The sequence below is a fragment of the Dipteris shenzhenensis genome, chromosome 10, assembly GCF_047967505.1.
Source record: "Dipteris shenzhenensis isolate YYH24624 ecotype China chromosome 10, Dip_SZ_1.0, whole genome shotgun sequence".
Classification (NCBI taxonomy): Eukaryota; Viridiplantae; Streptophyta; class Polypodiopsida; order Gleicheniales; family Dipteridaceae; genus Dipteris; species Dipteris shenzhenensis.
Genome location: NC_141605.1, coordinates 37,931,503 through 37,954,963, shown reverse-complemented (window position 1 = coordinate 37,954,963; position 23,461 = coordinate 37,931,503). Strand labels below are relative to the sequence as shown.

Below are 23,461 nucleotides of genomic sequence, written 5' to 3'. Positions count from 1 at the left end.
TCACTATCATCCTCATTTGCCTCGCCATGGGACTCCAAAATACTAGAGCTGCTTGCAGCAACATCCATCCTCCCTGTAAGTGTAACAATAGGGGCTGCAATCTCTTCTCCCTCTATATCCGCTTGCAAAGCGAGCAGCCTATCATCATCCTTTTGCTTGTTGATAATTTCCAGGGTCACTTCTATCTTCCGAAATCCCCTTTCCTTGATGAGACGTAAATTAGTATGGATGTATACTAATTTCTTGGTATTCTTTGGAAGCAGCCTATTCCTTCTTTTAGTATGGATAAGAGAGAATGTGCTCCAATTCCTCTCACTAGGAGAAGCACATGTGCCTTGCAAGAGCACTCAAAGAGCTAACCGCTGCAAATTTGGCGTGGGAGCCCCAAATGTCTCCCACCATTTCACCCCTTGGTGCATTCTCTTTTCATCCTTTGCAATCACATGAGCAAATGTGCCTGACATGGACCTGTAAATATGCAACTCATCACATAAGGTGCCGTGGCTGTCATCCATCCACTCATCATGCCTCTCCTTGTCACCATTTGGATTTTTTTCTCTCCAAATAGGATGGAGAACAAAAGCTGCCGCATGCAATGGAGAGTGCATCACATTCCACCTGTCGACACACAAGGCTCTAACATCAGCCAGCTTTGAGGAGTCAATCCCATCAATAGTTTCTATCTTCTCAACCATCCAATCCTTCCCTAATAGGCCAGGCGAAGGATCTTCAAAATAGGTCCACAAAGCTTCTCAATGAGTCTCGCATTCTGCCAAATGAAGCACCCAATATAATAGAAGACACATGTTGTGCTTTCACAGTGTGTGACACCTTCTTCTTACAATACTCATCACTGACAACGATGCGGCGCAATCCATTGTATACCCTCTCGTGCAACAAGTTTGCTAACATGATAAACATGTAAGCAAACTGTGTTTGTGCTGGTTTCACCTATTCCTTGCTGAATTTTGTATATATTGCTAACATGGTGTGTTTTTGGGTAACAAATGTCACAATCATGTTAAGCATGTAGCAACATTGGGTTCACCCATGTAGGCTTTCCAGTGTCCTCCAACAAGAGGTCAAGGCCATGGCATGTGCATCTAGTACAGAAAATATGAGGCCACTCTTCCTCCACCAATTCTCCTACCTGCACACAGTTAGATGCATTGCCATACACACCTGCACCACATTTTCAGCCCCAACATCAAGAATGGCATCTTTCAGTATCCCAAAGATGTTCTCCCTTGACTTATACTGCCCACTTGTGTCCACGGACTGCAAGAAGGCTGAGCCAAATATGCATGAGACCATGATATTGATTATACGCTGCTGCCGACAGCCATCACAAGCTCTGCTGAAGCCATATTTTTTTCACTTATGCCGGAACTGTAGCATCTCTTGATCTATTCATACTGCTTCATTAGTTAGCTCCTTTGTGTGCAAAACATTGTAGGATGGAGGCTTGAAGGTAGGCCCAACGTGGCCAATGGCACGAACCATCTCCAAAAAATAAGGGCTCCTCACCTTCCAATGAGGAATATCCTCTGCAAAGAAAAAATGACATAGAGCAATGCATGCATCCTTCTGTGCATGTGACTCCCATGCCTTGGCCAAGGCTCCTTTTGACATCTTCTGTTTCTTTTGTTTTGGCTCATATGCACTGGCAGATGCATTTCCACGTGTAGTACCACTCATTGAGGCATCCCGCAAATCAGCCACATCTTCATCAAGCTGTTTTGCAGCCGTTTTCAGAGCTGCCTTTGCCTGTAATCTTCGACAAGTATCTTTCACATTAGGGAGGAGCGGTACACTTCTCAACCCCCAAGCCCCCAAGCCCAAGAAAATGCGCCCTTATACGGGTCGGTCCTCCATCCCATGAATGAGGGCAGTATTTACATTTACAAGTGTATTGGTCCTTCCCTAAAGGATTTAAAGCCTCTACAAATTCCCATTCTGATCCTTTTGGTCTTCCCATTTGCAGATCTGCAAGCTGCAAATAGGGTAAATAATGCAAAGGAACAATTTCCAAAAGCGGACTTGAGGCCCTGATATTTGGCATCAACTAAAGGGGTTACTAAACCCGAGAACTCAGAAGAGAGCACTGAGCAACCATACCTGCTGCAAAATGGGAAAAGAGAGCAGCCATAGCCATAACCTTGACGTTTGGAGCAGGTAGAGCGTAGAGGCAGGCTGCAGGCTGCAGCTATACGGTGACCATTGACGTTTGGAGCAGTTAGAGGCTGCACAAGGGCTGGATAAGTTTCAGCTCTGGCTCCATGGGAGTGGCTATGGGGTTGCAATCATGCATCTTGAACCGATCCAAAAGATTCTGCACATACTTGGATTGAGACATAATGATGCCACGTCTCTCTTATATAAACTGGATCCCCAAATAGAAATGAAGCATGCCCAAATTTGACACATTAAAATATCCCCCCCATCTTTCTTGATGTAGAGGGTACTTTCAGTTGGACTATTAGTGAGACCCCTGCTGGTCAGAAAGGCATCAATCTTTGAATACCAAGCTCGTGGAGCTTGTTTCAGCCCATACAAAGCCTTATTCAGCTTGCATACTTTATGGGCTGCACCTGACACCTCAAAACTAGGAGGTTGCTTGACATAAACCTCTTCCAACAAGTGTCCATTAAGGAAAGCTGTTCTTATATACAACAGATATTATGCAGTGCAGTCAGGTACAGAAATAGGCGAGAGGCAGGGCCACATCAGGTGGGCAGATGGCAAGACCTGGTCAGCCGACATGAGCCGTTCAGGTCAGGCAGAACAGGTCGGGTGGGTGGGCTGATCTGGTCGGCCAGATGAAGCAGGGCCTGGAGCCCTATATAAAGGCCCATTGTGGGCACTTCCTTCAGTCAGCTTTCAGGAGCTTTTGCACCATTTGGGTGCACATAGAGGGGCAGGTCTAGAGGCCGTAGAAGAGCCATACTGTGGCACACAGATCCACAGGAAATCAGTGGCAACTCACCTAGAGCATCCACTGAAGCCTGATGGAGACATGTGGTGATCTAGGAGAGGTCTACATCAGTTGAATAGCAAACAGAAGTCTGAGACTGGTGCCCAATCTCAGAGATTGGTTGCTGTAGGTGATGGTACATATTTTGAGAATGTTCTGTTATCTACAGATGAAACTGTTTGGTTGTACATCTATGTGTATTCTCTTCCCATCTCAAGTGTTCTGTCTCTATACATACAAGCTCATGGTGTGACTTGGCATTTGAAGTTGCTGTTGTGAGATCTCGACACTATGTTTTGTTTTGGCTGCGTAGGGGTTGGCTGGAGCAAGCAATCCTTTTTCTCTAACAGATCAAACCCCTTGGGAGTAGAATCTTTGCTCCACTGAAGCCTGATGGAGATATGTGGTGATCTAGGAGAGGTCTACATCAGGTGAACAGCAAACAGAAGTCTGAGACTGGTGCCCAATCTCAGCGATTGGTTGCTGTAGGTGATGGTACATATTTTGAGAATGTTATGTTATCTATAGATGAAACTGTTCGGTTGTACATCTATGTGTATTCTCTTCCCATCTCAAGTGTTCTGTCTCTATACATACAAGCTCCTTGGCATTTGAAGTTGCTGTTGTGAGATCTCAACACTATGTTTTGTTTTGGCTGCGTAGGGGTTGGCTGTAGCAAGCAATCCTTTTTCTCTAACAGATCAAACCCCTTGGGAGTAGAATCTTTGCTTGGTTTTATTGCAAAACTGTACATCATAGTTTTGTGGCTGTCCATAGACCTTTTGGATGTTCACATGTGTACAACATACTTACAGAATTGTCCGACTGCAGAAACCTAAAAAAGTCAGCATTTGTGCATGATCTTGCTAGAAAACCTAAAGACACGCAGGTGGTCAATTCAACCAGCTTCAAGGGTGAGCTTCAAGCTTCGATGCTTTGAGCTTTGGATACCTTTTTATGTCGATCAAACCCCTTCATCTTTGCATGGTTTCATTGCAAAACTAGACATCATGATGTCTAGTCCCAATATTGTCCCTAGACCTTTTGATGTTGTCTTGGGCACTACATATTTACAGAATTATCTTATGTAGCAGCTTTGAGTAAAGTTTTGGGCAAAACTATGTATTCCTACCATAATCATCAGAGGTAAGTCTATAAATCATGATTTGTTCCTGCAATTCGATTTTTTAAATGTATTTTTTTCAAGGCAATTACCATTTTTCATTTTTGATTTTCGGAAGGGGGGAATGCAATTTTGTTATTTCAGGAAAAAGAGAGGAAACTCCTAGATGCACAATTCAAAAGCATGTAAGTCATAGGGGCTGTGCAAGGTTAAGAAAAAGGGTATAATAGATGGAGATCCAACAGGGATTGTTGTCTATTCCACACAATATTTATATACAGAACTAGGGTGTAGTTGTAATTCCACCTTATACCATTCTTTGATTAGCAAAAGTAAATTCCTCAAAATCCGAGATTCAAGAAACTATCTTCTCTATCAGTTCTGGCTCCAAAATATGTCTCACAGTGTTGTATGATCGACAAATCATTTTATGTGGATTGGATTGCAGGTACATGTACCGGGGAGCATGGAGTTGGAGTTGGCAAAATGAAAGTAAGACAATCTAGATTTTGATTTTGGATTGTCTTTATGCCTAGATGTGTCTGCGTAGTTTATCTTTGTGTAAATTTAACGCTAATAAAAAGTATAAAGTACAGAGGTCGTGTTTGTATCAGGAACCTCCTACTCTTGATCCAAGTCCAACCATAGGCTTCATCACAAGGCAGTCTCTGCATTCTTATCTCTGTTGAGCCCTCCTATTGTTGTTTTTTTGTGTGCCTGCCCTTCACCTTCCCTTCTCGTGTCGGTCCTGATCCCTGTCGACCCCAAGCCTTAATTGTGGAAGTTTTTGTGAGGGTCTGGCCCTTCGGGGAAACCTATGCATGGTGGGGCTAGGGCATACTCTTGGGCGGATGGGTGGATCCTGTCTATGCTTGGGGGCTGCCAGCTTTTATTATCCATAGTAGGGCACCTAGAGAAGCAAAGATAGCCCTTGGCTAGGTGGCCCATCTCCGTCCACACGGAAGGCGGAACTTACCTCAAATAAGGTTCCCCAACATCATGTCATCAAGAGTTTGAGTCCTCAACAATGAGCATATTTTTGGTACTTCGTCTGTAGTGAGCACCAAGGCTGCTTTCATGGGGCCCTCCAAATCTTTCTAAGCAGCCTCCAGTTATTGAGAAAATGGCTTTGGAAGTATAGTGTAATTGGGAACCTTGGTGCATGATGTGTTGAGTTTATATTATGCACTGCAAACCCATGGTATCAATGGACGAAGATACACTAGTGTGGGCTACATGGCACTGTTGTATATGGCGATGAGCTGAAGAAGGAAGACCCTCCTCCCATAGATCGTGAGCTATTGGATGTGGTCAACCTCAAGCTTGAACCTTGGATTTTGACTTGAGACCAACAATGCGTCTGGATACAACCCTATCATGTAGTTTTTAAAGAGCCTGTTGGACCAGCTTTTTGTCCTTGAGGGAACGGGAGATCCAGATGGTGATGAAAATTAAGGGACCTACCATATGAGCTCCATAAGCTAGACCAAATAATCACCGTCTGAAACTTCTCGTCCCAATCCATCCATAGTTTTATGACCTGCTAGCCAAAGTGAAAATGAAGCAAGGTAAAAGGTGAGGTGGGAAGGCTTGAGCAAGAAGGGAAATTGCGAGGCATTAATTGGCCAAAATTTCATCTGTCCCAACAAGGAGGCTCATTATTGAGTCAAATAAATAGAGGAAATTGATTTTGCTATTCTAACAGTAGTAATTATTTTACAAGAAGTAGGGTAGTTAGAATGGAATAAATAGAATTCATATACCTCCGTTACAATACTTCACAACAGTAGGAAACTAAAAAATTTACTTCAATTCGATGCAGAATTGGCATGACCACTTTATAAAGGCAATGTTGGTTGATCAAGGAACTACATTCAAAGAATGGAATGACGGAAGGTCAAAATCATGCCAAGCATATATTATAGGAGGCGGAGGACCCCACAGGGAGTTCAATGTGTTTAAATACAGAGGAGGATCCCTTGCCTCTTGGTTTTGAACTGCACGAGATGGTGGTTGTCCCTCAAGAATCTACACGTGTGGACACAGTTTTGCATTCGAGGAGCTAGCCCCTCCTACCGTGCAGCCTCCCTGCTAGATCCCCCTCTGTTTCTTCCCTCCGCTTCCTCCTTCTCTGTTCTAAGTTGCTTCAACGACACTTCCACTTTCCCAATTCCTCTTTCTAACCATTGCATCTGTTAATGAAGTGTTTGCCCTCTCCAATTCCAGTGCAACAGTTTTAAGCTCAGCGTCCAAGTGATCAATCTTTCCTTCTGCATGTGGGTGGCGAACAAGCATACGACCCCTGTTCTTCTTGCCATGCCCCGTAAACAGTCTCCTTGATAAGGGGTTTTTTTCAGGATGCCCCTTCTCATCTGTTCTTGGGATATCATCCTGAAAGTAATATTCCTCATCATCATGGATTGCAGAACTTCCTTCATCATTTCTCTTCCACTTTATGGTGTCGCTCTCAAAATATCCACTTTTCTTTAATTCCTGGGAGGGAGTGCTTTGAATTATTGCTAAACCTTGGACAAAGTCCCAAAGATGAAAAGTGATGATTGGGTTGAAGTTTCAAGGTCTTGGGAATGACAAACAGCCCATCTTGGGAAGAAAACCTTCCATTTTGGTCCAAACTTGCTTGTTTTTTTCTATTTTTGTTGTTTCTTGTTGTTTAGGTTAGCTAGAAAACCTGTCCTCACACACTCCAAACATTGTATAGAGGGCTAGGAAACTCACACAATCTCAATAACGCCATTGGCAAGAGATTTTCCAGAGGGAAGCGTTGGCCTCTAATGCAGCGAATACGCTGAGATAATAACCCAGTATACCCATTTGAGACCAATGTAAGGTGTCAAGGGTATGTGTTAGGTTCAATAAGATTGTGGATATTGACATGGGCACCTTATGACATGACTTAATTTACCATAATGGGGAAGCACGTTAACCCGCTCATTTGAGAATGATTCATATTCATTTGATATTTTTATTTTATAAAATAATGTTTAAGAGTATGTGAATAATCATAACAAGGCATGGCCTTGCTCTCACCTGAATCCAAGGGAAGTTGAACGACAATTGGGAGCCTTAGTGAGTAGCTCAGAAAGTGCAAATTTTGTAATAAGCGACGTGCTTGCACAACTTAATTGATAATCATGGCTAGGAAGGGAAGGAGTGGCGAGCATGGGTTCCACAACTTCAAGGAGGGAAGGAAGCGCAAGAGAGAACAGGTTCGAAAGAAGCTCGAACCTCCAGCTCTAGCAAGAGAAAAGAGAAAGTGCTATTGCGAGAGAAGCCAGAGCCATCTCGAGCTCCGAAGAAGATTGCCAAACAAAAAGAGGAAGGAGGCGTAGGAGAGGACAAGAAGGAGAAGACAGAACCTGGACTCATGGATAGCTATTATACTTCTCTCAAGTGGTATCATAGTGCGGGGAACAAACTAGGCGAGTAATCCTTTGATCCTTTCTATGGTGCGATAAATTAAAGCTAGATGTGAAGAGATTAGTTTTCATTGAGGATCGTTTTTCCTAAGTTGTCACCTTTGGGTAGAGCATGCAACTTGTATTTTATTTTTTTTAAGTGTTATTTGAAGGCTAAGCGGTCATCTAGAGACTTAAGGAATTTGTATTCTTGAATCCCTACTTCATCAAGTAGTTGCTTGTAGGGCAAGAAAGTAGGAGATTGACATGGAGGTAATATAGGATTTGTAAAAAATCGGCTTTGAACTATTTTTTAAGACGGACATCTTGTTATGTTCTAGTACTTAGGTTGATGAAAAGTAAAGAACCATGTTGTACTTCTCAAAGCCTATAAGCAAAATAATACACATGTAAGGCCTACACTAAAAGAGCATCTATAGACTGAAGGAGACGGAGTGAGTGAGAGCAAGAGAGAGTAAGAGAGCAGGAGCTTGGAAGCTAAAGACGTAGTTGCAATAGAATAGAGTGTGAGAGTGTACAACTCAAAGTAAGAAAGATAACGTTTTGTCCTAGTGACAAAACCTTAGTAGTCACTAACCATAGTTAGTGAACTAACTGCGGTTAGGGGGAAAAACCTCTTAAAGAGGGAAAAGTGCCCCTAACTAGCTTATTATATTACATTGGTCACTGCTGAATTATATCTATAATTCTAACACCCCCCTGCAGTGCCAATGTCATGTACAAGGCTGATCAATCACCAAACGGATATAAGTTCAGGGCACTGCGAAATGCCTCAAACTTTTCACGTGGTAGCGCTTTGGTGAAAATATCTGCAACGTTGTCATGTGTGGACACAAAGATCATACTGATCTCTCCTGCATGCAACTTCTCTCTGACGTAGTGATAGTGAACCTCAATGTGCTTCGTGCGAGCATGAAACACTGGATTCTTTGCCACTGCAATGGCACTCTGACTATTAGTGAGAATTGGAGATGGACCCTCCAAAGACAGATGAAGATCAGCAAATAGACGTCTCAGCTAGACACATTCAACTGTTGCCGTGAAAGCTGCCCTGTACTCAGCTTCACATGATGAGGTAGCCACTGTAGATTGTTTCTTGCTCAGCCATGAAATGCAAGATTTACCCAAAAAGAAACAATTGCCACTAGTGGACTGCCTAGTGTCATAATCACCAGCCCAATCTGAATCACTGTAGGCATGCATCTGCAAGTCACCCCCCCTGGGAAATAGTAAGCCAAAAGACTTTGTGCCCTGCAAATAACGGAAGATGCGCTTAACTGCCTGCCAATGCATAGTTTTTGGGCTGTGCATGTACCTGCTCACCTGAGATACTGCAAACTGAACATCAGGTCTAGTGTTGCAGAGATATATGAGGCATCCAATAGCTTGACTGTAAAGTGTGGCATCAACTGATTCTCCTGCATCATGCATTGTGAGTTTCAGCCCCGGCTCCATAGGAGTGGCTATGGGCTTACACTCTTGCATGTTAAATCTGTCCAAGAGTTTCTGTACATACTTGGACTGAGACATAACAGTGCCACGTCTCTCATGAGAGAACTGGATCCCCAAATAAAAGTGAAGCAGCCCCAAATCTGACATGTCAAAGTTGGTTTGCAAATCAGCTTTGAAATCTGCAATTTTTTCTTCATTGGACCCTGTGAGCAGTAAGTCATCGACATAAAGAAGGATGACTAATATTTCCCCCCCATCCATCTTGATGTAGAGGGTGCTCTCAGTAGGACTATTGTGCAGCCCCTTGCTGGTCAAAAAGGCATGTATCTTGGCATACCATGCACGAGGGGCCTGTTTCAGCCCATATAAAGCTTTATTGAGCTTGCATACTTGAAGTGCATTTGCTGTAATTTCAAAGCCCGGAGGTGGTTTGACATACACCTCTTCCAGCAAGTCCCCATTTAAGAAGGCTGTTTTTATGTCCAACTGGTGAACATTCCACTCAAAATGTGCAGCCATTGCAATTACTGATCGGATGGTGGTCATCCGGGATGTAGGAGCGAATGTCTCCTCATAATCTATGCCCTTTTTCTGAGCATAGCCCTTAGCAACCAGCGTGGCTTTATATCTGTCAATGGAGCCATCTGGCTTCCGTTTGACTTTAAATACCCATCGTGTGCCAATGGCATGTTTACCCTGTGGCAAGTCCACAACATCCCAAGTCTGATTTTTAGCAATGGACTGCAACTCATCGTGCATGGCATTCATCCAATGCACATTGCCTTTTGCCTCTTCAAATGTGGCAGGCTCCTCTTCATTAAGGAGAGTACCTGCATATGCTGATTCCACTGAATTAGCACCTTCCATGTGCCTTGCTGCACTGCGAGTCCTGCCAGGTAACGGAGCATCAAGTTTACTCTCCCTGAGAGTCTGTAACAGCCAGTTTGGGACTGTTTTTGCTGCATGTATGTCTGCAATTTCTTGCTGCCCCACCTGTTCCACTGCCTGTGGGGGGGGCAAGACATCCTGTGGCGGAACTGAAGCATTAGGAGGTTGCTGTAAAGTCTGATTTGGATCAGAAAAATCAGCAGGGGAACCCAAAGCAATGGGTAGCAACCCGTGAAAGACATCCTCTGAAGATGAAGGCATTTGAAATTCAGCCTGAGTGTGAGCTGAATTTTCAGAAAATATCACATCTCTACTTACAATGATTTTGCGTGTAGCAGGATTGTAGAGACGATACCCCTTGCTTTCTGCACTGTATCCAACAAATATGCATTTGATGGCTTTATCTGACAATTTGTGCCTAAATTCAACTGGCACATGTGCATAGGCAAGGCATCCAAAGACTCGGAAGTGATCCACTGAAGGCTTCCTGTCATTCCAGACCTCAAAAGGAGTTTTTGTTTTTAAAGCCTTTGTGGGAGCCCTGTTCAAAATGTAATTGGCACACATCAAACCCTCTAGCCAAAATTTATGAGGCATGTGTTTGCTTTTCAGCATACATCTGTCCATCTCCATGAGGGTTCTATTTTTCCTCTCAGCTTTGCCATTTTGCTGAGGGGTCAGCCTGACTGTGAGCTGATGCACAATACCCTTTTGCTTGAGAAAAGCATCAAATTCTGCAGATAGGTATTCCCCACCTCTATCCGTGCGTAATGTCTGTATCCCGAGTCCGGTTTCATTTTCAACCATGGCTGAAAAGTGTTTAAACACCGTGAACACTTCAAATTTCTTTTTCAGCCCATAAACCCAAGTAAAATTGGAGTAGTCATCAATAAATGTGACAAAGTAGAGATGACCACCCAATGACGGAGTCCTCATGGGACCACAGACATCACTGTGTATAAGCTGCAATTTGCGAACAACTTTAACTGAACCATCCTTCTTGAAGGGGAATCTATGCATCTTACCTAAAATGCACCCTTCACAGGCATGTGGAGGAGGTATCTCAAGAGGTGGCAATGCATCAACCATTGAAAATTTTTGAAGTGTCATCAAGCTGTTGTAATGCATGTGGCCATATCTGGCATGCCATAATTCTGCATTTTGCATGGCAGCTGTAGGGGTAGAAACTGCCAGAGCATGGGCTGCTCTTTTCTCAAAAATATCAAGCTGAAAAAGCCCACGCAGCAGAGTACCAGATAACATTAAGGCATAGTTAGCTTCCCTGTCTCGGACAACACATTTGTCATCCTCAAAGATGACCTGAAATCCTCCTCTGTTAAGAGTGGACACTGAAAGGAGATTTTTGGTTATGCCAGGCACATATAAGACATCTGAAAGTCTGAAAATTGAGCCATCAATTGCAGTGAGCTCAACCTCTCCTGTGCCACGTACTGAATATGAGGAGTTGTTGGCACAAGTGACTTTCTTACCAACAGGAGGTGGATGCAAGGAAGTAAAAAGACACTTCCTAGAAGTGATGTGCTTGGATGCACCGCTGTCAAAATACCATGTGTTCAGTGTTTCATTAACACTGAAAGCAGATGCATCTGTAGAAGAGTCAAAGCTGCAAGTCAAAAATGCATATGTATCATCACTGCAAGAGGCTGTACTATTCCGAGCATCTGGAACAGCCAACCTAGAATCTGAAATGCAAGATAAAAAGGCATAATCTTGACCAACAAAGTTGGCTGCAGCATCCCCACTGTCAGATGCACAAGGGGCTGAATCTGAAACAGCCATACCTGAGCTGTTTTTCTTTTCTTTTGCAATCCTTTTCCTGCATTCTGCTATGTGATGACCTGGCTTTTTGCAGTAGTGACAAAAACCCTTCTTTTTGGGCTTACTTGCATCACTTTTAGCCTTTTGTGAAGGCTGTCCTGACCCACTGGAAGGCTGGTTTGCTGTTGTCTTTGCCTGTCCCTTTGTTTTTGATTTAAATTTTGAGAGCATGGCTTGTTCACCTGCACGTGAAGCCAAATTTTTCCTGGTCTGCTCTTCCTGAAGCAGAAGTCCTATCAACTCATGAAAAGTGAGGGGATTTGCACCCCCCCTCAATGATAAGTTCAGCGAAGTGTGAAAGTTGAGATAAGACTCAGGAAGAGAATTCAAAGTGGTTGTAATCATCTCTGAATCAGGAATAATTTCATCTATGTTTAACAATTGCTCTCTGAGATCCTGTAGCTTTGTGAGGTGGACTGACATGGAGTCACCCTCCTCCATATGTGTATTGCTCAACTCTCTTTTTAAGAAAGATACCCTGGCATCATTCCGTGCTGCATACATGCTTTCCAAAATATCCCACGCTGCCCTGGAGGTCTTACACGACCGGATATGCGGAATGATAGATCTTTTCACTGAAAGAGAGATGCATGACAAGGCTAAGGCATCCCGTGAATCCCATCTCTTCTGCTCTGGAGTATTGACTGTAGCTGCACCACCAACTTGTCCTACAGCTGCACCCTGTGCACGACCTCTTCCACCTCCTTGCTGGGGAGGGGGGTAGCAGGTGCAATATCTGTTGGTCGGATTTCATCCCCATTGACATAATCCCATAAATTGCGAGAAATCAGAATATTACGTACCATGAAACTCCAGAGGGAGTAGTTGGTACCATCCAACTTGTCTTCCTGTGAAAGACCACCGAACTGGAACTCATTCTGATTTTGATGGGCCATATCTGAGAAAGAGATTGAAGCAGATACAAAGCTGAATTCCCTTACTGGGAATAAAATGCACGACTCCCAAAAACACAGCCAAGCACGGGCTGTATATGCAACTTAGATTTCTGTACTTGAGCTATCAGAAATCTGTCCAAGCATCAAAAACTCTCCAAAATCTGCCAAAAGTGTTTCAAACACTCCAAGAAAGGCAGTATGTACTGAATACTCCAAAAAATGCTCTCTCAACACAAAAGCCCCAATTTGTGGCTAGAAATTGCAGCCAGAAAGGGGCAAAATTACTAAAAGCCCCAAATCTGCAATTTTTAAACAAAAGCCCCAAATTTCAGACTAGATCTGCAATTTTTGCTCCAGATGTAGCTCCAAAACTGCACAATGATTGCAATGTCTGCAATATACAAAATGCCCCAAATTTACTCCAAAACAACTGCACCAAACTATGGTTTTCTGCAAGATGAGCCTGCCCAAGAACACCTGTGGGTGAAGGCAACCGGTGTAGATCTGCAAGTACAGATCTGAAAGTACAGAAGTGCACGCAAATCTAGGAAGGGTACAAGTGGTACGGTACAGTACGGACTGTACGGTACAGTTTGTATGGGCAGTACGACAGAGTTGTTCGGATGCTCTTGCGCAAGTACGGCGACTTGTACGGCGCTGTACGGTAGAAATGTACGGACTCCTGCACAGGTACGACGAGCAGATACTGTACGACTGGTACGGCGAGCAGGTACTGTACGGCGAGCAGGTACTGTACGGGACTGTACGGTTAACCGTACAGTCTGGCGGCGATGTACGGCTGAGAGCAACGCTGTACGGAGGCAGAACGGCGCTCGTACGGAGGCAGTACGGCGAATTCCGTACAGTTCGTACGACTGTACGGGACGAGTTGGAGCAGGGGGAGTACGTTGAGGGAGCAGGGAGCCCGAGGCTCTTGAACCCGCTCTGATACCAAATGAAGGAGACGGAGTGAGTGAGAGCAAGAGAGAGTAAGAGAGCAGGAGCTTGGAAGATGAAGACGTAGTTGCAATAGAATAGAGTGTGAGAGTGTACAACTCAAAGTAAGAAAGATAAGGTTTTGTCCTAGTGACAAAACCTTAGTAGTCACTAACCATAGTTAGTGAACTAACTGCGGTTAGGGGGAAAAACCTCTTAAAGAGGGAAAAGTGCCCCTAACTAGCTTATTATATTACATTGGTCACTGCTGAATTATATCTATAATTCTAACATAGACATCACATTGTATCTTCCAATATGCAAAGGAGGGGGGGATAGAAGCTCATATGTTCATTATGTGGTAGGACCTTCACATTAAAAGTATCTTATTTGTTGAATACGCAATTGCGGCATTGTTTGAAAAATTTACTAGGTAGTCCCAATGTGTTATGTTACCTCCGTTCCCATTACAAACAACTATCCAACCAAGTAAATTTTAGCAATGATTGTTATCCTCAAGCCATGTGTCATGCATGGTTCGGTAGTCACATGTTTCAAGTATGATTAACTAGAAAAGTAATTGATAGTGCCTATGAGGTCCAATGAATTGAACATATGATCTGATCTATCAATTTCTTTAGAGTCTCTTTTGGGTGCAATTTGTGGTTTGTTTAGGTACAAACAATGTTAACAATGCTCCAAGCAATGAGACACACCAAAGAGACTGGTTTATGATTGTATGACAATGCCACATATTCCTTGTACAAGTTGGGGTAAGTTATCTCACTATCTTGCCTTGGAATATAACCCATGACTCTATCGCCAACTCGACCAAGACCCAATAAGAAAGCTTAGACCAAACCTTTTATGTCAAAGAGAATATAGCATCTCATTCTTCCCCTTTATGGTAAACTATTGCTTCTTCTTGAGAGGTCCAACTTTTCAAATAAGAAAAGGATCATGGACATCTAAGTATGTTGGGCTAAAATCTCCAATTAAACAAGCCCTTCATGTGGAGAGAATATCTTAATGCAAATCTACCTTCGGACCAGAAGCTTAATCATATTGTTCATCAGAGGAACCAAATAGCATCTCATTCATTCTCCTTGAACAGATAACATCACCCATTCGCATGAGATTGGCATGGCACTTGAGATGTTACATATCCTTTCTCCTTGAGGGCATATTCTTGGGGTCTCTTGACATGTGTATAATCAATTACCTATGGAGCAGATTGGTTTGTCTTTGGAGCAGCTTATTGTCTAGATATCTTTAATGTGCAATGGTGCAGCTTGCCCAAATTGCTTTTGGGCCTTAGAGCATTTGATCATTGGGGCAAAGGTAGTATTACCAGATGGGATTTTAGAGCTTGGTAAGCACTAGGTTTAGCTTTACTTACGAAGTTTTCTTATTCTTTTTTTCTCATTTATCCTTAAATTTGTTTAATGTAGCTTAATAACTCCCTTCTTCCCTTGTCTCATTTTCTCTGTGCTTTGTTCTTTATCTTCTCTCATAAAATCTAATTTGTAAGATTGGATATATTCTACTCTCATGTAGGTATATGTAGTTATTAGAGGATGGAGGTAGAATATGGCTAGATCCAAGTTGATAGATGCTACAGGTACTCACTCATGGGAATTAAGGTAAATAAGCAACATGGAAGCACCCTATGGGGTGAAAGGCATATTGTATAGCAATTTGTTGCCACACACTAGAGGGTATTGTATCATATGGGCTATAGAGTGAGGGATTGGAGGAGCGGCGATTAGGAAGCTTTTGTAGGGCTAACTTAGCCATAGGTGGTAATGTGGTTGGAAGGGAAGAAGAGGGGTTCGAGCATGAGAGAATGAATCAAATGCAAAAGGTGGGATGGAGTTGGAGGTACAATAAGGCTTGCACATCTTTTTTGTCGTCTTCTGTTTCTTATTCTTAGTCAATGTAAGCACGCTTCACAAACCTTACCATCTCATTATTAGCTTGAAGTTCTTTTTGAAAAACGCAACCGAAAATGTAGTTAGAATGATTTGGGTGATGGACCAAATAATTATTTGTCATATTTACCTAAAATAATTTTATTTTATAAAATAAAGCCTCGCTACAATAAGGCTTGCACATCTTTTTTGTCGTCTTCTGTTTTTTATTCTTAGTCAATGTAAGCACACCCACATTGCTTCACAATCCACCATCTCATCAATAGCTTGAAGTTAGACTTTTTGAAAAATGCAAATGATTTGGGTGATGGACCAAATAATTATTTATCATATTTACCTTAAATAATTTTGTTTTAGAAAATAAAACCTCGCTTTCTATGAAAGAGGATGGAATAAAAGCCAGTTTCCTTGAAGTATGCCCTTTGATCTAGGAGGATTGTAATAGAATCATGGAAATTAGTTCTTATAACACAACTTCCTTGCTAGAGTACTTTGGTCTAGTTCAAAAAATTACCAAAAACCGGTTTCACATCCTTGTGGATCTTGTTGAAGATGAAGTGTTGGTACTGTGATTTTGCAACTCTAGATAACCTCTAAACTAAAGAAGTTGAAGGCCTTGTTTTCTTCTTTATCATGTGTCATATTTGGACACGTCCCCTTTCCTTCGCTCATCGTTTTTATCATGTTCTCATGAACTCCATTTTATGTTCATGATGTGAAAGTATAAGCTCTATCACTTGTGCATCATCTTCTTTTGAACCCTCCGATGTGGGCACAAGTTTTGCAAGCAATTGGTCTATGAGTGTTTGCGAAGCGGTCTTCCACTTTCAAATTTTGTAAGTCCATGTCGTGTAATTTCCCCAAACCTATGGCAATGAAATCATTAGCCAATGCCTTCTTGCCTTGCACGTGCATATATGGGTGCATGTATGTGCATTTGATTTTGTTTGAGTAAGTTCTTGAGATTCTCACGAAAAAAAAACTCAATGTGGTGTGTAGTTTTTTTAAAACTCAATGTTGAAGTATTTGTGCCTTTGCATTGCAGTATCTAGAGAAGGAACTCGGAGTAAACACATTAAAGGCGATGAAATCTTTGAAACAAGCTTTGGATCCAAGTAACATTATGAATCCAGGAAAGGTAATTCCTCCACATATTTGTTTATGATTGCTTGTAAAACGAATGGGAGTTTACATGTGAATCAAGATTGAGCTTAATATTTTCACCAGATGATGAATTATTTTCTAGAATGTAGTAGACTTTAACCTCCTTAATGACTGTGAAGTATGCCTCAATAATGTCCAACTTTGCTTTTTTAAAATAGGTAGGGTACTTTTAGTTTGTGCCCAATCCTTACTAGTTTGGCTTTATTAAGTTAGTCAATGAGCATATATGCCTATTCATCATGGCTCTTATTAGAGGTATCAAGTATGGTATGGTCTCAAGGTCTATTTATCTTTTTTCTGAAAAATGTTTTATAAGGTGAGTTGAAAACGTCATTTTTCTATGGCATGGGGATTTACTCTTGGCATAAATGACTTTTGGATAAAATTTCTTTGTTCACATTGCTACATTTGAGGAGCCATCTTGATTTTGAAGCTAGTCTATTATAGACTATACTGTTGATTTAAGTAAAGCATTATATGGCCTTTGTTTAGTATGTGAAATTATATGGAATATTCCTAGCATGTCAAAGTTAGGGATAAGACACTTGCATGATAACATTGGCTTGTTGAATAGTTAAATGATGTAGGAGGTCAAGAAATCAATCCAAAATTCGCAAGTATTTTACAAAACCCATTTCTATTCAAAATGCTAAAAGTCTATAAGCTCTCAAAGATGCAAGTTTGTGCCCATATATTTGGAAGTTTCTACAAGGAGGTTTTTATGTGAAGAAAGGTAATACTTGCAAGTGGGTTACAATTTGATACTCAAACTTGTTGATTTGCTAATAGTGTTGATTTGCGTGCCCTTTTGCAATCCTTGGACCTCATGGATTCTTATGCTATTAGAAATATGGTATGATAGATGAGACCTTGAGAAACCCTATGCAACATTATGGATGTTGATGGGACATTTTAATAAAGTTAAGTTGAGAAGAAGTGTAGCCCCATATCATGCCACATCATCAATCAAATGATTTACGCATCTTTTGTATCCACACATTATAGCATCATTTACATACAACAAACTTAGCGCATTGGATAATATACACACAATCACATTCACCAAGGATCTCTCACTTATCCGCAGCTTAAAATAACTAGTAAGACATTTCTCTACAATATAAACTTACAATGAGTGTTTAAAACCTAAGTACAAAGAATTGACTGAATCTAGGTTACATGGTCTTGGGACACAAACAATTGCCAATATGAGGTGACTTGTGGAACAACACAACCAAGTGCACTAGGATGCTCTTCCTAGCTAGCATCGAGAGTTGGTCTTGTGGAGTGAAGACGTGGCGAGGATGTCATCAACAGACACGGTTATTATGGCGGCGGGGGCGGTGGGGGGTGTGGTGGGGTTGGGTGGGACCAGGCCTAGGAGGGCCATGGTCAAGTTTCTCACGAAGGTGGGTTAGCACGGTCGTGATGTCGTTGACCAGCCTCTCAGCTTGGTCCCTGCCCAAGTCCTCCCTCACCACCACCCTCAAAAGCTTCACATGTTCTGCATCTGGTGCCATTGTGTAGGCTGGCACTATCCATCCATACCTCCTCAGCTCCTCCGCAACCTCGTACTCGCTCACTTCCCGCCTTCCCTTCTTCTTCACCAACGAGAATGCCACCACCGGTACACCCACCTTCTTCGATATAATCTTGAACTTCCCCGTCTCCTCTAGCTTCTCCGTCAGAAACCGCGCATTCGCTTGGCAGTTCTTCATCACAGCCTTGTACCCCTGCGGAAGTATTCAATCATCAGACAGCAAGGTCATTCCAGTAAGCATTACATTACGTAGATTCTTGGGTTTCGTGCACGCCCTACAACAGAAAATGGTTGTTTATCTCACGGATCAGGATGCATCGACGTGAGCATGCGGTGCACAAATATGTTTGCACCCTAGATGACGGATATTCAAGGCAAGCTAGCAGATGATGCATACCACATGGAAGAAAAACGAACCTCAAATCCAAGGCGAATAAGCTGGTAGTATTGGGCGATAACGTGACTTGCACCTACAGAGGTTCATTGACAAGCTCATTAGTTTATACGTCAAGGGGCCTTGACAGAGTGGATTGTTTCAAAGTTTAAAGTGAAGTAGAATTGCTTTCCTTGATCAACCTTCAAACTGTCCGGTTACAACACAGTGGAGAGAGTACGGGTCTGTGATCCTTGAAAAACATCAGAAACAGTGGCCAAGCAAAGCACGCTTACCTCTGGAAAAGTTGAGCGTGAAAGTGGGTTGATCACCTCCGAGGTAGTTAACATGAAAAACCAAATCCTCAGGAAGGTCCTCCTTTGAACGCCAGATCGCCCAGCCGATTCCGGCGTAGACAAGTCCATACTTGTGGCCACTAACATTGATGCTCTTGACAAGCGGCAATCGGAAATCCCATTGTAGACCCGGATACAGAAAAGGCGCAATGAATCCTCCGCTGGCTGCATCAACATGTATGGGAGTGTCCCACCTGCACAAACATGCTCTACAGATTGTTGGAACTGTGCCGAATGGCAAAATCTTGAAGCTGCGAAAATCAACAATGGTACTTGCCCGGTTCTCTTGTTTTTCTTTGCCAGTAGATCATTCAGCAGCTTGACATCTTCAAACTCCCCATTGTACGTGGATCCGAGAATGGCACACACGCAGATGGTGTTTTCGTCCACAAGCCCGACAGCTTTATAAGGATCCATAACGTAGTAGTCTTCCCTTAGCTTCACATCCTTCAGTTCCACCTCAAAGTAACGAGCGAATTTCTCCCAGCACACCTACAGTCAGCAAATTTCAAAAAACAGTTGGCTCTCTCTCAATAAATTTCTCTCACACTCTTTTTTTTGGGTCATTATATTACAAAAAACCGTCGCAAAGAAAGGGACAGTCTGCTATAGAAGACCTCATTCTCTCTCTCTCTCTCCCCCTCACACAAAAACACAGACACACACACACACACACACACACTCTCTCTCTCTCTCTCCCTCTCTCTCTCAATACAATTATATCCTTACTGAAATTCAAGCCTTTACACACACACACACACACACTCTCCCTCTCTCTCTCTCTCAATACAATTATATATCCTTACTGAAAATCAAGCCTTTAGATGATTTTCTCGTAATCTAAATTATTGAGGTGAAAAATGTCTTAGGGTGGATAGTGGCCATGCTACATGCTATTGCACAAAGCTATATCTAAAAGTCACCATCATGGAAGACTCACTTGGGGTAGCGCTACCTTGGGGTGTCTGTTAGAGAAACATTAAAGTGAGAGGATAGGCCTATCATAGCAATGGAAAATTTCTACTTCCCTCGACACTTTGTGATAATTTCATGGTCCACCCCTACTACTACTTTTGCTCTTGATCTATTGCTCTACCTCCATATTTTTGCCTAGAATACAAGATTTTCTTATGTCCAAAGACTTATAATATTCTTTGCTATCCAAGGGTCCCTTGTGACACATGCACTATAGGGAGAGGCATATATGGTTATGCGCGTGAGTACAGGGCTTGATGCTTGCTTGGCTCAAAGGTGTAGGTAATCCCACACTTGGCACAAGGATTCACATAATTTAAAGAAAAGTCTAATAGTCATCATCAAGTATGCTTTACATGATCAAATTGGTTACGTTAAAAACTTTTTCATCTATTGAAAAAAATTGTGGGAACTAGGTTTTCCCTTTTTGAGATCCAACCAAAGCATATATGTAAAACCCAAACCATCATGAACCTTCACCTTCTTCTTTTCACTTCTTTGCTATGGCATAAAATGATGAAGCTTAATGATTTTCAATACCCAAATGGACTTCAAACTCAACAAATGAATTATTGGTGGCATGAATTATCGGCTATTATTAAAAATTTTAAGCTAGTTTTGCTAGATGCCCTTGAAGGTTTCAATGGAATCAACATTTAATCACTACACGTAACTACTCACCCTTTGAAATTTATCGTTGCTCTATGGGAATAACTAACCGTGCAAGAATTCATAAGTAAGATATCCAATCATAACATAGGCTTATATATGTACTTTTAGGAGTCTTGAACCACTTGACATTACTCTATACTATTATTCATGAAGCTACTTTAAATTTTCTTCATACTCTTTTAGGTTTCATTGGCATGAACATTCAACCACTACAAATAGCTACTCACCCTTTGGACCCCTTTATTTACATTACACCACCCTTAGTGGAAAGTATACACCAAGTTAGTCAAATTGCTCATTGCTCTATTGGAATACCTAGAGTGCAAGAATTGACAAGCAAAAATATCCATTCATAGCATAGCATATGATTACTTTGTGTGTCCCCGCACCACCTGCCATTTTATTTCTTGAAGAGCCATAAAGTGCTAAACTCCTTTGCATAATTTATAATTTATAGTACAGTGTAAATTTCATTCCAATGTATTTTCTATTGCTATAGATGATAGTATGGAGCTCACAAGAATACATCTGGCTTCTTCTCATCGCATTTTACATATTATTATCACATGGAAGCAAGCTTCTCTCTCTCTCTCTCTCTCTCTCTCTCTCTCTCTCTCTCTCTCTCTCTCTCTCTCTCTCTCTGTGTGTGCGTGCGTGTGCATGGCTCACCCACAAATGCATGCGTGCACACATTTGGGCCAATAGACACATACGCGTGTATGGATGCACACACGCAAGCACATTCGATTGCACATACTCACATAAATGAGCCTTTCCACTAGAGGGTACATAAATAAAAATCATGTGGAAAACATGTTAATTAGATGGAGGAAGATAATGTTAAGTACCTGAACATTGGCTCCTGTGATGATGTTTGGCTTATCAAATGGTTTTCCTTCTTTCTTGCGTCTATTTTGCCATTTTCTCTTGAATGCTAGTCCAGCAAGCATGATGGCTTCTGAGGAACCGATTGTGGAAGTACCTATAGCATGCTCTCCAATACCAAGTGGAGCATGAAATAGTCTAGCGATCATGTTTACACATTTGTCCTACAATTTAGACAATCTTTGATTAGATTTGTGTTTTCTAATGAAAATGCTTTGTGTCAAACATAGAGTAATTGCGAGTATGATCTTAAACAAATATTAATAAGTGAAAATAATGTTGAATGGGCATGCTCTCTATGTGCGTGTGTGTGTGTGTGTGTGGATATATGGCATACCACATTATTCGGGGAGTTTTGTTTTCTTTTGAAGTTGTTGGTCTTAAAGTGATTTTCAAAAGCAAGGTTGTAGTATCTTTGTCCCTTCGCTCATAGCTTGAGGGGCCATGTAGAAACAAGGTGAATGATTATAAATCATTTATAAGGCTTGTCCTAGATTCAAAATAGCAAAGAAGATGCGCAGTGCAGAAAAGAGGGCGGAGATGATGAATTGAAAGCTCATGAGAGAGAGAGAGAGAGAGAAGGGGGGGCTAAAATTGTGGAGGAGATCGTAAAATCATTTCAGATTCTTTTGGAAATTGAAAATGGCTATTGTCGCTTTGTTGTGAATCGCCTTCACTTAGTCCTTTCTTTTGGCAAGCCAAAAATGTGATTAGCACATACATGCAACACAAGGATATTTTTAACGCATGTATTTAACATAATTTATAGAGGATTATCACAAGAAAAATTACTCATTTGCATTGAAAAAGTGTCTTTTAATCACACAATATTTGAGACTATTTATAGATAAAGGATTTAAATAATAACTTTGACAGCACATAATACATAGCTTTTACCTAGAGTGATTCTCTCAGCCTCATTAAGAGAGGGACATCCTCATTAATTACTCCCCCTTCTCTGTTTTGTATTAATTAATAGATTTTTTTCGTGGACCTATTATGTGGACTAATTTCTCTAAGATAAACCAAGAGCAACAATCAAATTTCATAAACAAGGACAAACCTGGAGGTCCACGGTGGCAGGATATTCGTCCATGTCTACGTAATTCTTGTTCAAGGACTCCACAATGAGCTTATCGCATTCTGGCTCCATCCAGGTCGTCACAAAAGATGCAAGATTTAGCCTGGGGTTGCCGTCGAACATCAACTCATCGTGAATAAGTTGATAGGCAGCCTCCTTAGATATCTCATCGTCAGGCAGGGAAAACCTGTCAAAACGAGCGACGTTGTTGTCGTGCTTAATGGCATATTAAAAGAAATTATAAGTTTAGCTTTAGAACAGCAGCACCTCAGTTCCTATTTTTAGTCTATACTTCTGAAAATGCAACTACTTCGAGCCTGGATGCACGAGGGGTAGAGCTTAAGAGGAGATGTGCTGGGTGGGTGTATCGAATTGAAACCAATGATGGTATGGATTCACAAGTAGATGTCTTGGATGTTCTTCAATCGCTGCCGTCAAGGGAAACGATGCAATGCGTGAGCTATGCCCTATCCGCGCCTATTGTATGCTTTAAGAAACGCTACTGGGATGCAGCGCATTGAGTCATTCCGGAGGCACGGCGCACGGGCTGTCGAAATTCCTTCAATTCTAGGCTATACCCTGTCACGCTCGTAAATTTATCATACATCTTATCCGGGGGCAGGGAGGTTGTAACCTTATCCAGAATGGTAAGGTTGTAACCTGCGTACCCAGAGGCTGCAACCGGACGATGGCAGACAAAGTAGTAGAAGTCACGGAAGCACACAATTAAAGTAGGGTATGAGTCCGTCAATTGGGTAGTCATCCTAGTGATTTTAATGCGCACGTTACGATTTGTAGATCGAAGCACCTGGGCAGAGACGACTGCAGATATCTGGAAGCGAAGAGGGGTTGCGCGGCTTCGTCGTGCACGAGGGGGCTGAGCACCATGGCGGCCTGTTGACGAAAGCTGTAAGCCAGGGAGACGGAGGTGAGCTGTAT

At 42.0% G+C, this 23,461-nt stretch overlaps 2 protein-coding genes across 5 annotated transcripts in view; one reads left to right on the top strand and one right to left on the bottom strand.

Moving 5' to 3' along the window:
- Nucleotides 1-16,831, top strand: part of LOC147897774 (D-lactate dehydrogenase [cytochrome], mitochondrial-like) — a 102,503-nt gene extending 85,672 nt beyond the window's left edge. For 2 of the 4 annotated variants that reach the window (XM_087380221.1, XM_087380219.1), the window contains 2 exons: nt 4,546-4,589; nt 16,522-16,831. In XM_087380221.1, coding sequence (XP_087236347.1) covers nt 4,546-4,589; nt 16,522-16,595 — 118 coding nt within the window. In that variant the 3' untranslated portion in view covers nt 16,596-16,831. Of the gene's footprint in view, nt 1-4,545; nt 4,590-5,919; nt 6,709-16,521 lie in introns of those variants that run through there. The other 2 variants (XM_087380218.1, XM_087380222.1) reach the window with 2 other exon arrangements.
- Nucleotides 16,832-17,759: 928 nt separating this feature from the next.
- LOC147897773 (glutamate decarboxylase-like) lies at nt 17,760-23,461 on the bottom strand. Its single transcript, XM_087379954.1, has 7 exons — nt 23,331-23,461; nt 22,505-22,709; nt 21,405-21,605; nt 19,187-19,401; nt 18,850-19,103; nt 18,598-18,650; nt 17,760-18,373 (listed from the first exon to the last, which is right to left on the bottom strand). Exons 1-7 carry the CDS (start codon nt 23,408-23,410, stop codon nt 17,951-17,953), a joined length of 1,431 nt encoding a protein of 476 aa, XP_087236080.1. The 5' UTR covers nt 23,411-23,461; the 3' UTR covers nt 17,760-17,950.